The sequence below is a fragment of the Callithrix jacchus genome, chromosome 9 (assembly GCF_049354715.1).
Source record: "Callithrix jacchus isolate 240 chromosome 9, calJac240_pri, whole genome shotgun sequence".
Lineage (NCBI taxonomy): Eukaryota > Metazoa > Chordata > Mammalia > Primates > Cebidae > Callithrix > Callithrix jacchus.
In genome coordinates, this window is record NC_133510.1 from 98252543 (window position 1) to 98265229 (window position 12687).

At 41.2% G+C, this 12687-nt stretch overlaps 1 protein-coding gene across 1 annotated transcript in view; it reads right to left on the bottom strand.

Moving 5' to 3' along the window:
* The window catches only part of FGD6 (FYVE, RhoGEF and PH domain containing 6), a 150696-nt gene that overhangs the window by 71601 nt on the left and 66408 nt on the right, over positions 1-12687 (bottom strand). Inside the window, exons 6-7 of the mRNA XM_002752868.6 lie at positions 5189-5340; positions 252-408 (exon numbers count right to left, since the gene is read on the bottom strand). Of these exons, the coding sequence (XP_002752914.4) occupies positions 252-408; positions 5189-5340 (309 nt within the window). The remainder of the gene's footprint in view (positions 1-251; positions 409-5188; positions 5341-12687) is intronic.

Below are 12687 nucleotides of genomic sequence, written 5' to 3' on the forward strand. Positions count from 1 at the left end.
CCCATCCTCCCTTAAAAAAATTCTTTCCAAGTCAAAATATTCCCATGTGCAATAACAGATTTTCAAAATTAAGTCATGTATACTTCTTGAGTTCTCACCATTTAAATTGTTCAATTCCTTCTTTGATTTTGAAGGGATTATATTTTAACATCTTTTTGTTTGAAAGCTTTGTTTTCAATGACTGTAACTTATTATTAAAGCTTCACAACAAAAACAAAGAGAAGTGTTCAACATTAGATGGTAGCAAATACCTCAAATTCTCTAACAACAGCAGCAAAACCTGGATTTTTCTTGCACTGTTCATCCAACAAGGCTATATTCTTATCAAATTCTTTGATGTAGGTGGAATACATTTTTAGATATGGTCCCTTTTTTACAAAGATATCAGCAATTCTTTGTTGTTCAGTCCTACGAATAGAGAAGAGATATACACAAATATAAAGAGAGAGTGATTAACATATCCAATGATAAGCAGAATCCAAATCGAAGGCATCAACTTATCTTTTTTTTTCTCTTCTTATAAGACATATCTCAAAATGCCTACTCTTCACCATGTCCACTGCCACCATCACTGCCTAGACTCTCACTGGTCTCCCTGCTTCCATTCTTGCTCTCTCCAAACCATTCTTCAGCACAACGAGAGAGTTTAAAAAAATATTTGTCGGTTGGGCGTGGTGGCTCACGCCAGTAATCCAAGCACTTTGGAGGCCAAGGTAGGCGGATCACCTGAGGTCGGGAGTTCAAGACGAGCCTGACCAACATGGTGAGACCCCCGTCTTAAAAAAAAAAAAAAAAAATTTGTCATACCATGTGACTTACAGTGGCCCTACATTACATATAGGATGAAAACAAACTCCTGGGCCAGGCGTAGCAGCTCACACCTGTAATCCCAGCACTTTGGGAGGCTGAGGCAGGTGGATCACCTGAGATTAGGAGTTTAAGACTAGCCTGGTCAACGTGGTAAAACCGACTCTCTACTGAAAATACAAAAATAGCCTGGCAAGGTGACTCACATCTGTAGTACCAGCTACTTGCGAGGCTGAGGCAAGAGAATTGCCTGAATCCAGGAAGTAGAGGTTGCAGTGAGCTAAGATCACACCACTGCATTCCAGCCTGGGTAACAGAGCGAGATTCCATTTAAGAAAAAAAAATCTTGGCCGGGGAGGTGGCTCATGCCTATAATCCCAGTACTTTGGGAGGCTGAGGCACACAGATCACTTGAGGTCAGAAGTTGCAGACCAGCCTGGCCAACATAGTGAAAGCCCATCTCTACTAAAAACACAAAAATTAGCAGGGTGTAATGGCAAGCGCCTGTAATCCCAGCTACTCAGGAAGCTGAGGCAGGAGAATCACTTGAACCCAGTAGGTGGAGGTTGCAATGAGTCGAGATTGCACCACTGCACTCCAGCCTGGGCGACAGAGTGAGACTGTCTCAAAAAAAGAGAAAAAGAAGAAAAACAAACTCCTTACCTGGCATACAAAGGCCTACCCTTTCTGACTCCTGTCACACTTCTCTTCCTCTTCCCCATTTCTCTCCCACCACACTGGCCTTCTTGATCTTCTTTGGACACATGGAGTTCATCTGCACTATGCAGACTTCCACTAATGCTTCCACATGCCTGGAAATATAGAACTCTGGCTGGCTCCTCCTTTTTTTTCAGATGTCAATGTAAATACACTGCCTTCACAGAGGGCCTTCCTTGACCACCCAAGCTTCATTCGCTACCACAGCATCCTATTTTCAGTCTCTGCAACTCAGAAACTGCTTCTGATAGTTTCCATATCTGTTTCTCTGGTCCTTCCCCTATTAAATGTCTGCTCCATGAAAGCAAGAAGTCTGTTTTGTGCACTGGGATAACCCCTACATACTTAGAGCACAAACTAGCACACAGTAGACATACAAACCTTGTTGAATGTGAAAATAAAATATTTCATCAATTGTTTTTAAAAGCCAATGGAGGCCGGGTGTAGGGCTCACGCCTATAATCCAAGCACTTTGGAGGCCAAGGCGGGCGGATCACCTGAGGTCGGGAGTTCAAGACCAGCCTGACCAACATGGTGAAACCCCGTCTTTAAAAGAATAATAATAATATAAAGAAAAAAGAAAAGAAAAGCCAATGGAAAATGTTATTTCAGAATCAACTAAACCAAAGAATATGTATTGACTTGAACCCTATGAGAAAACTATTTTAATAAATAGAAAATTAGGCTGCGTGCAGTGGTTCATACCTATAATCCTAACACTTTGGGAGGCCGAAGAGAAAGAATCACTTGAGCCCAGGAGCTGAAGACCAGCCAGGGAAATATAAGGCAACCTGTCTCTACAAAAAATTAGCTGGGCATGGTGGGGCATGTCTGCAGTCCCAGCCACTTGGGTGGCTGAGGTGGAAGGATCACTTGAGCCCTGGGAAGTCAAGGCTTCAGTAAGCCGTGGTCACACCACTGAACTCTTGGCCTAAACAAGAGAGTGAAACTCTGTCTCAAAAAGAAGAAGAAGGAAAGGATCTGAAGCAAATAAGCTCCCCCACCTTTTTTTTTTTTTAATTTAAAACAAGAAAAAAAAAAGGATTTTTTTTTTGAGATGGAGTCTTGCTCTGTCACCCAGGCTGGAGACCAGTGGCATGATCTCGGCTCACTACAACCTCTGCCTCCCAAGTTCAAGTGATTCTCCTGCTTCAGCCTCCTGAGTAGCTGGGACTACAGGCAGGAACCACCACACCTGGTTGATTTTTATATTTTTAGTAGAGATAGGGTTTCGCCATATTAGCCAAGCTGATCTTAAACTGCTGACCTCATGATTCACCCGTCTCAGCCTCCCAAAGAGCTGGGATTACAGGCATGAGCCCCCATGCCCAGACAGTAATTTTTTTAGAAAAGAAAAGGCCAGGTGTGGTGGCTCACGTTTGTAACCCCAGTACTTTGGGAGGCTGAGGCTAGTGAATCAGCTGAGGTCAGGAGTTGGAGTTCAGCCTGGCCAACATGGTGAACCCCATCTCTACTAAAAGTACAAAAATCAACCGGGTGTGGTGGCAGGCACCTGTAATCCCAGCTAATTGAAAGGCTGAGGCATGAGAATCGTTTGAACCCGGGAGGTGGAGGTTGCAGTGAGCTGACATTGCGCCACTGCATTCCAGCCTGGGTGACAGAGCGAGACTCCATGAAGGGAAGGGGAGGAGAGATCTCATCCAAGGATTACAAAAATTTTGTCAGTAATAAGTGCTTTACCCATAATTGTAGTTTTAGGTGTTCCTTTCATCAATTTAGTTTGTTTTCCAGGAATGCTTAATATGTTAACACAGAACATCCAGTTATAAACTTTTGGAAACTTTTAGTACAAGCAAAAAATATATTTAAGCCTCCTTATCACACTTGCTTCCACAAATACATACATCTTTTTAAGCCAATTCAGATTAATTTTTAAGATAATTTTTTTTTAAGAAGAAAATGACAAAGTATATACAGGAATATGCTTGGTAATTACATTTTACTTCTTTTTTTCCTTTTCCTGAGATGGAGTCTCGCTCTGTCATCCCGGCTAGAGTGCAGTGGTGCAATCTTGGCTCACTGAAGCCTTTGCCTCCCAGTTCAGCCTCCCGAGTAACTGGGATTACAGGCACCCACCACCATCTCTGGCTAATTTTTGTATGTTTAGTAGAGACCAGGTTTTGCTGTATTGACCAGGTTGGTCTCGAACTCCTGACCTCAGTGATCCACCCACCTCAGCCTCCCAAAATGCTGAGATTATAGGTGTGAGCCACCACCGCCTGGCCTATCATGACCTTTAAAGACTATATTTTAGTCATTCCTCAGTCCTTAATTCTGTGTTATTTTACACTTAGGCTACTGCTAAGTATTAATTGCTTATCTGCCATATTTTTCCAACATATAGAGGCAAGATACTTCCAAAACAAGCAGAGGGTATCTTTCTGGTTTATATACAAAGAAAGCTTAGAGAAATTTTATCATGAAGGTAGGTGATACTATTTTCTTATTGTAATCATGCTGTGTTCCCTATGGTCTTCAACAATAAATTCAATCCTCCTAGACCAATCTTTCTACATTATTTCCACAGAAGTCACCAAAGCCTCTGCATACTTATTTTCTTCAGCCTAGTGTAAGTAGCTTCCAATACTAACCTTTCAGTATTCTTTTCCTGTTTTGAAATTTATAGCTTCTACAAGGACATCATACGTATATAAATTTGCCTTTCTTTGGGAGGCTGAGGCAGGTGAATCACCTGAGGTCAGGAGTTTGAGACCAGCCTGACCAATATGATAAAACCCCATCTCTACTAAAAATATAAAAATTAGCCAGGCATAGTGGCATGTGCCTGTAATCCGTACTACTGGGGAGGCCAAGACAGGAGAATTGCTTGAGGCAGAGGTTGGAGTGAGCCAAGATTGCACCACTGTACTCCAGCCTGAGCAACAAGAGCAAAACACGGTCTCAAATAAATAAATAAATAAATTGCCTTTCCAAATTATTTCAGTGAATGGCCTCTTTAACTGGAAAAAGAGTTTCATGACCTGTAGTTCCAGAAGGTAAATGAAATATTCATAAACTTCCAATGTGAATGCAGTATCTGTCCACATTCAATCTCAAAAATCTTGATTGCAGAAGTTCACCTATGGACATTTAAATTGGCTGCATCTTGCTTTTGAGTCAGCGTTACCAAAGATTTGTTTAAAATAATAGTATTGAGCTTGGTGTGCCAAGGTTGTGAATTTTGGCCCATTGAAAATAATCAATCTGGTGAGGCATGGTGGCTCAAGGTTGTAATCCCAGTATTTTGGGAGGCCAAGGCAGGCAGATCATCTGAGGTCAGGAGTTCGAGACTAGCCTGGCCAACATAATGAAACCCCATCTCTACTAAAAATACAAAAAATTAGCTGAGCATGGTGGCAGGCACCTGTAATCCCAGCTACTTGGGAGGTTGAGGCAGGAGAAATGCTGGAACCTGGGAGGTCAAGGTTGCAGTAAGCTGAGATCGTGCCACTACACTCTAGCCTGGGCAACAGACTGAGACTCCATCTCAAAAACAAAACAAAACAAAACAAAATCAATCTATGGGTAACTGCAAAGATAAGATATTGAAACAACTCAATATATATCTCTGTCACATGTGAGGCCCTATGGCTTCATCTAAAATTGGAAACACCAGGAAAATCTGAAAACAGTCTATTTTTACCAGTGCAACATTCTTTCCTCCAGTTCCTTCAGAAGATCCCGGTTGAGCTCATACAGCTGAGGCAAGTAGTATAGGATCTGATTTAGAATCCGGTCCTCAATCACTGGTTTCCCAAGTTGCCTGGAAGCATGAGCTACTGCATCCCGGAAATCCTATTACAGTCCAGAGCAGGAAAAACAATACACACGCATGTAACTTGATAACAAGCTTTTATCCTCAGTCCCTCTCTTCCCTAAAATGATACAGATTGCACAGCTGTATTTCCCATGAGGAATTACAAATCCAAAGTACCCCCTTCCACCTACCCCACTCACCTAGATAGGAAATAAAAATAAAAAATAGTGGCTGAGATGATTATCTGATTTTCAAACATACTATATGATATTTCTCTTAAACCTTTTAGTTTGATATCTTTACTTAGCAATTATACTAAGCGGGTGTCTGGAAACAGTAATGTAATTCTAAATAGTCTTTAGAATTATTCCAGTACAATCAATATAAACACAATTCACTTATTTTAAAAGTCCCCAGGAAATCTTAGCTAATTTTATTCTGGATTTAAGAGTCCCACCGTCCACTTTCAGTCATTATTTCCCAACAAGTGGAGCATCCTAAGTGAGGCATGTGGAGAGAGGCACGTGTTGTGGGTCTCCCTCTGTTGTCCAAAATGGAGCACAGTGGCCCAATCTTGGCTCACTGCAACTTCCTGAATAACTGGGATTACAGGCACGTGCCACCATGTCAGGCTCATTTTTGTAGTTTTGTAGAGATGAGGTTTCACCATGTTGCCCAGGCTGGTCTCAAACTCCTGAGCTCAAGCAATCCTCCCACCAGGGCCTCCCAAAGTGCTGTGATTATAGGCATGAGCCACCGTGCCTGGCAGGCACATGCTTGCTAATCAGAATCCTAGGATACAAGCCCTTGCTCCTTATTTACTGTGTTTCCTTGGGCCAACCTGATTTTCCTCATCTGCTAAATAAGTATAATAGTTATGAGGCTTAAATTAGATACTGCATATAAAACTTTTTTTGCAATGCGTTTGCCACACAGAATCAACGAAACATTTTAACTCTGGACCTGAAATTCTCCCCTCCCTCTAGCCAACCTCTCAATAAATTCACCAGGGTTTACACTTTTCACAAATAAGAATCTTTCCCTTCACATATTATTTTTCATCTACTATTCTCTAGACTATCTATACCATGTTTTAACACAGGTCACTATCACCACACCCTATCACTCCAGAGGGAAAGGGTAGGGTAGGAGATAAGTATTTGCCTAGATTTCATTGTCCCCTAAGGGTGGACCTCAAGATACAAGTAAAACAGAATGAAATCTGTTCCACAGTCCTGAGTATTCAAAAACCAAGATTTGTTCCTTCTCAGAAACAGCGGTTTTAATTAAAATCTGAAAGCAAAAGTGGGTAAATGACTAATAGGCCTTATCTTCCTTTACCTTTATTTCCAACCACTTTCCTTTCAGGGATTTACTGAAATCCTTTCAGGGATTTACATTTGTAAATGAAATCAGCAAAAAAAGACGCTGTTCTTTCCAATGATCCTTTCAACACCTGCCCCTAACATACATATATATATTAACCATGAGGGTTTTTTTTAATACTCTGGGCAACAAAAAAAACTCACAGATAACAAGTATATGAAAGGATTATTTTCCTAAACTATGGCAATTTTAAAGAAGTCCAATCCTCTTATGCTTATCAATGCTAAAAAACCCTTCACTTAGGACTCAGTATCTGCCACTAAGTTTACTGATCCAACAGTCACATTAGCCCAAAGGAGCCAACTACTCACACCAGTAACTAAAGGACTAACTTGTATAGCTAATTAGTATCATATAAAATAAGAATATTTAATTCTCATAGTATTATAAGCTCCAATCCAGAAAGCCACACAGAACATCTCCAGAAACCAAACGGATATCAGCCAAATTTCACCTCCCAACAGCTTGCTTCAATCAGCACTCACATCTACTAAGAAAAAATAGAGCCACTTAACACTTGAAAATCATTAGATTGTCTGCTATTAGGGAAGGCTACAGAATACATTTACACGTCATGAATAATGTATTCAAAGCAGAACAGTTAAAACATTCTCTGTAATATCTTTTTGCTTTTGTTTTGACCAATATAGTGATTAATATAATTTGGATGCAAGAGACCCCTGCTCAGCAAAGCGATAACCACTCCCCTTTCTTCTGGTGGAGTAAGTGATGACTATATTTGTCTCCTGGCAGCAGGATAACTCTTGTTTCCCAGTTGGAAGGTATTTCCTCCGCCATGACAGTGACAGTAGATGTTAGCTGCTAAGTAACTTAAGGACCCAGTTTGACACAGCTTTTACCAGACCCTGCATTCCATATGTCTGCCACCATTGCCAAAAAGGAAACTTGTTTATTTAAGACACATTTAACAGAGAGCATCCAAATTCAAACTGAGCTGACCAGTGGGACGGCTGTGTCTAAATGGATGCCCTTGTCACACACCAGGCAAAACTTTGCTTTTCCCAGTACTACTGTATGTTTTTAGGCAGCTCAGAATGAACTGATGGCCCACGATGTTGTCTTTTAAATTATAAGTAGTATGTCAGAATAAAATAGAAATTTAATAATTAAAATAGCAAAAGTACACTTAATAAACAGTATAAGAATTTAGAGTACATATCCATGAAACCTAGAGGGTTCTTTTTTTTTTTTTTGAGACAGAGTTTTGGTCTCGTTGCCTAGGCTGGAGTGCAATGGCATGATCTCGGCTTACTGCAACCTCCACCTCCCAGGTTCAAGCAATTCTCCTTCCTCAGCCTCCCAAGTAGCTGGAATTACAGGCATGTGCCACCATGCCTGGCTAATTTTGTATTTTTAGTAGAGGCAAGGTTTCTCCATGTTGATCAGGTTGGTCTCAAACTCCCGACCTCAGGTGATCCTCCTGCTTTGGCCTCCCAAAGTGCTGCGATTATAGGCGCTTGCCACTACGCCGGACCTACTTTTTTTTTTTTTTGAGATGGAGTTTCGTTCCTGTTGCCCTGGTTGGAGTGCAGTGGCGCAATCTCGGCTCACTGCAACCTCTGCTTCCCGGGTTCAAACAATTCTCCTGCCTCAGCTTTCTGAGTAGCTGGGATTACAGGCACCCACCACCATGCCTGGCTAATTTTTGTATTTTTAGTAGAGATGGGGGTTTCACCATGTTGACCAGCCTGGTCTCGAACTCCTGACCTCAGGTGATCTACCTGCCTCAGCCTCCCAAAATGCTGGGATTACAGGCGTCAGCCACCATGCCCAGAATTTTTTATCTTTTTTTTTTTTTGAGACAGAGTCTTGCTCACTCTGTCACGTCCAGGCTAGAGTGTAGTGGTGAGATCTCAGTTCACTGCGAGCTCCTATTCCTGGGTTCAAGCCATTCTCTTGCCTTGGCCTTCCCAGTAGCTGGGATTACAGGTGTATGCATTTGGCTAATTTTTTGTATTTTTAGCAGAGACAGGGTTTCACCATGTTGGCTAGACTGGTTTCAAACTCCTGGCCTTAAGTGATCTGCCTGTCTCAGCCACCCAAAGTGCTGGGATTACAGGTGCAAGCCATTGTGTACAGCTAGAGAATTACATATTTAAAGAAAGTACTCGACAAATATTCTGTACTAGTCAGGTTCCTGAATCTTTTCTTAGGTCCATCTGTGCACTTTCTTATAAAATCCAGTTTTAGCAAGAACCTCCTACCCTTGATATTGTTTGGGTTCCTCATCCTCTACCATTGCCCAGGCGATGTATGATGGCCCTGGCTGGTCTGTCTTCTGCAAGAATCCTGTTAAGTTGGTTTAGCCAGAATCTCCCTTACTCCTGAAGTTTCTTCTTAGTAATTTTCCATCCACTAACTCCCACTTCGCTCCTCTTTGGCTATAAATTCCCACTTGCCCATAATATATTTGGAGGTGAGCCTGATCTCTCTCCAGTACTGCAAAATCCCACTGCAGTGGTTCCTATGCCTATTGTTTTTTGTTTTTGAGATGGAGTCTTGCTCTGTCGCCCAGGCTGGAATGTGGTGCGATCTCGGCTCACTACAACCCTTGTCTCCTGGGTTCAAGTGATTCTCCTGCCTCAGCCTCCCAAGTAGCTGGGATTACAGGTGTATGCCACCATGCCCGGCTAATTTTTGGATTTTTAGTAGAGACGGGGTTTCATCATGTTGGCCAGACTGGTCTTGAACTCCTGACCTCAAGTGAACTGCCTGCCTTGGCCGCCCATGCCTGGGATTACAGGCGTGAGCCACTGCACCAGGCCCCCATGCCTATTGTGATAGTCCTGAATAAAGCCTTCTGCACTGTGCTTTAGCAAGTGTCACTGACTGGGCAGGACGACTCACACCTGTAATCCCAGCACTTTGGGAGGCAGAGGTGGGTGGATCACCTGAGGTCAGGAGTTTGAGACCAGCCTGACTAACATGGAGACCCCGTCACTATAAAAAAAAGTGTCATTGAATAATTGGGCTCCATTCCTAATTATGGCCTCCATAACCACATGCAGCAGCTCGGGCTGCAGTCTCATTCCCTCACCTCTTGGGCCACCATTCCCTGACAGCTGTGTGCTATGGCCCCAGTGCCAGATGTAACTAATTCACACAGGAACCACACACAGAATCTTTAACTTCTCAGCTCTTCATGAACCTCTACCATTGCCAAAACTGGTGCCACTGGGAGGAGGTGACATCCTTTTTTTATAAAGAGGATGATTACAACATATGTCTGGTTATTTTTCTAAATGTTAACAACCAGGATAATTTGGGAAAGTGTGATGACACTTAAAAGCCAGAGGCAAAGCTATTTTGAAGCAGAACAATCTAAATTCACCAATACCTCCTTGACAAAAATCAGTGAGGATGCAAGACAGCAGGATTAGCCCTTCAAAAGTTAGTTCCAGAGTTTAACTTTTCACACTGGAAAAGCTGGGTAATTAAGATATTAAAGTGGGAGGGGAGGAGTTAAGACTGTAAAAATGTTCGTTAGCTATAGAGTTTATTGGCATTCAGTACCTAGACTTCATCCTTATAATAAAACCTACCAAAGACTCTGCATGCCAAATTGAACCACCTACACTGTAGTTTCTGGTCATAATAACCTAATGCTTGTTTAATGTGGAATTTGTAGAGCTAAAAATAGGACTCTGAATTATGAAGCATATGATAATATTATTCTTACTAATTCCCCCAAACCTACAAGTAAGAATCAGATCAACTTTAAGTTGATCTTTAATTCTTTTGAGATATTAACATACCAGACTTGCCAGCTCGAATCACTTAGGGAAGACCTAAGCAAAAAATCAATGCAAATAAAATCAAGTATAAGCATCTGAGGCAATGAAGCACAAAACAGATGGCCTTCTTCATGGGGTCAGGCTTTTTATCTCCCACACCAACGAGGAGTATGCGACTTAATTACCAGCTGTCCTGACCGAGCCACCTGACCTCAGGCCATTACTTAACTACAATCATGACACAGTGAATTACAAAGACCAGATGAACATATGGACAGATATGGAGCCCTACAAGGTTCCCTGACCTCATGAAGGATACCAGGAATCACTTCACTTTAAACAAAAGCAAAGCAGCTGTTGAGGTCAAAGTGCCATGATAAATATGCAGAAATGAGTGTGAAACTATGAAGTAAAAGTAGAGGTGGGAAAGACCCACATTAACCATTTGACTTTGTTTTTAAAATGAAAATTTTTGTCAATGAAATTATTCTTCCCTCTTTATATGGAGACCTGGTGATACAGTACATATTCATCAGTGGTGCATAATCATCAATGCAAAACTGTAGAAAATAACTGAAAGCAATCTTGCATGTTTAGCTTCCAATCTCCTTTAACTAACAAGTAATCATGATAATATGTTTAAGTGACCAAGATCTAGCTTCATTTTTATCTTTAGAAGATGAAAAACCAGTTTCTCTGGTTTCCAGGGCAACTAAAAGAATTCTGAAAGCAAGCTAATACATCCAAAGAGACACTATATCCTATACAGCATGGTAGAGATTTCAAGTAATAATTTTAAATCAATTTCTAAAGAACCACTAAGTACAAGGGCTCAGACAGACCAGACTTCAAAGTCTGGTTCTGCTATTATTAAGTAGTGGGTTATTTCTGACAGTTTGCTTACTTCCTTCATTGAAAAAAAGAATAATAACATCTATTGGATAGAGTTATGAGGATTAAAATAGACAACTGATGTAACATAGCATGCTGCAAGGAACATAGAGAGCACTTAATAGAAGACTATTTATTTAATTAAAGGAGATTTGGTTAAGTTAAATGATCAGATGAACATCATTTAAGATCTACAAGTCACCTTCCCTCCCTCTCTCCTGTTGTTGCCAAAAAAGGGATCCACAAGTCCCTGAAGGCTTGGAAAGACAGCTCTGAAACAGAGGCATCTAAAGAGAAGGAAATACCAAACCAAGGTAGGAAAAACACCTCAGCAGCAAAACAAAGGTGCTCTGAACAATGAACTTCATTCAGCGAAGGGCAGTTCTCACATGAACTAAGCTGCTCCAGAGTGAAGATTTGGTAGTCATGTCAACAGAAGCTACAGGAAGATTCTTTATAACTAAAGAAGAAACGCCAAAAATGGTTCACGAGACTCAAAAGACAGGTTGTATTCAGTAAAACAGAAGGAATTAATTTTAACATGGAAAAAAAAACATGAGAACTGAGAAGGTCTTCCATTCCATTTACAATGCAATAAATCTCTTCTATTTAGTAGTAAGACATTTGAATGCCCAGCGTAGCCTTGCCTCTGGCTCTACAGATTTTATTGAGTCTCTCAAATTTTCAAGGGGATGTATGTCTCCACCTAAAGAAATTAGTGAAACAAAGATGCTTCATTACTAAGGCGATGTAACCAGTCCATCTTTGTCTAAAACCCCCTTCCAAATATTTTTAAATGCACACGATTTGTACATTTATAGAATACTTTTATAGAGATATTTACTAAGTCTAGTTTCCATCAGAGAGCAAATAAATAATCAAAAATTACTTGTACTTAATTATATTAAAAAAAAAAAACAAAAAACAGAATTTCCAAAGCTGGGGATTTTTTTCAGGCCCCTATGTTTTTTCTTTTTTTTTTTGAGACAGAGTCTTGCTCTGTCACCCAGACTGGAGTGCAGCAGCACCATCTCATCTCACTGCAACCTCTGCCTCACAGGTTCAAGTGATTCTCCTGCCTCAGCCTCCTGAGTAGCTGGGACTACAGGCATACCACAACACCCGGCTAATTTTTGTATTTTAGTGGAGATGGGGTTTCGTCATGTTGGCCAAGCTGGTTTCAAACTCCTGACCTCATGTGATCTACCCTCTTTGGCCTCCCAAAGTGCTGGGATTACAGTTGTGAGCCACCATGCCAGGCCAGGCCCCTCGGTTTCTGTTGGACCAAGTACAGAGCACAGGTAATCATTTAGTGAATATGAATCATCCATAAGTGTAACTCACTTTTCATGT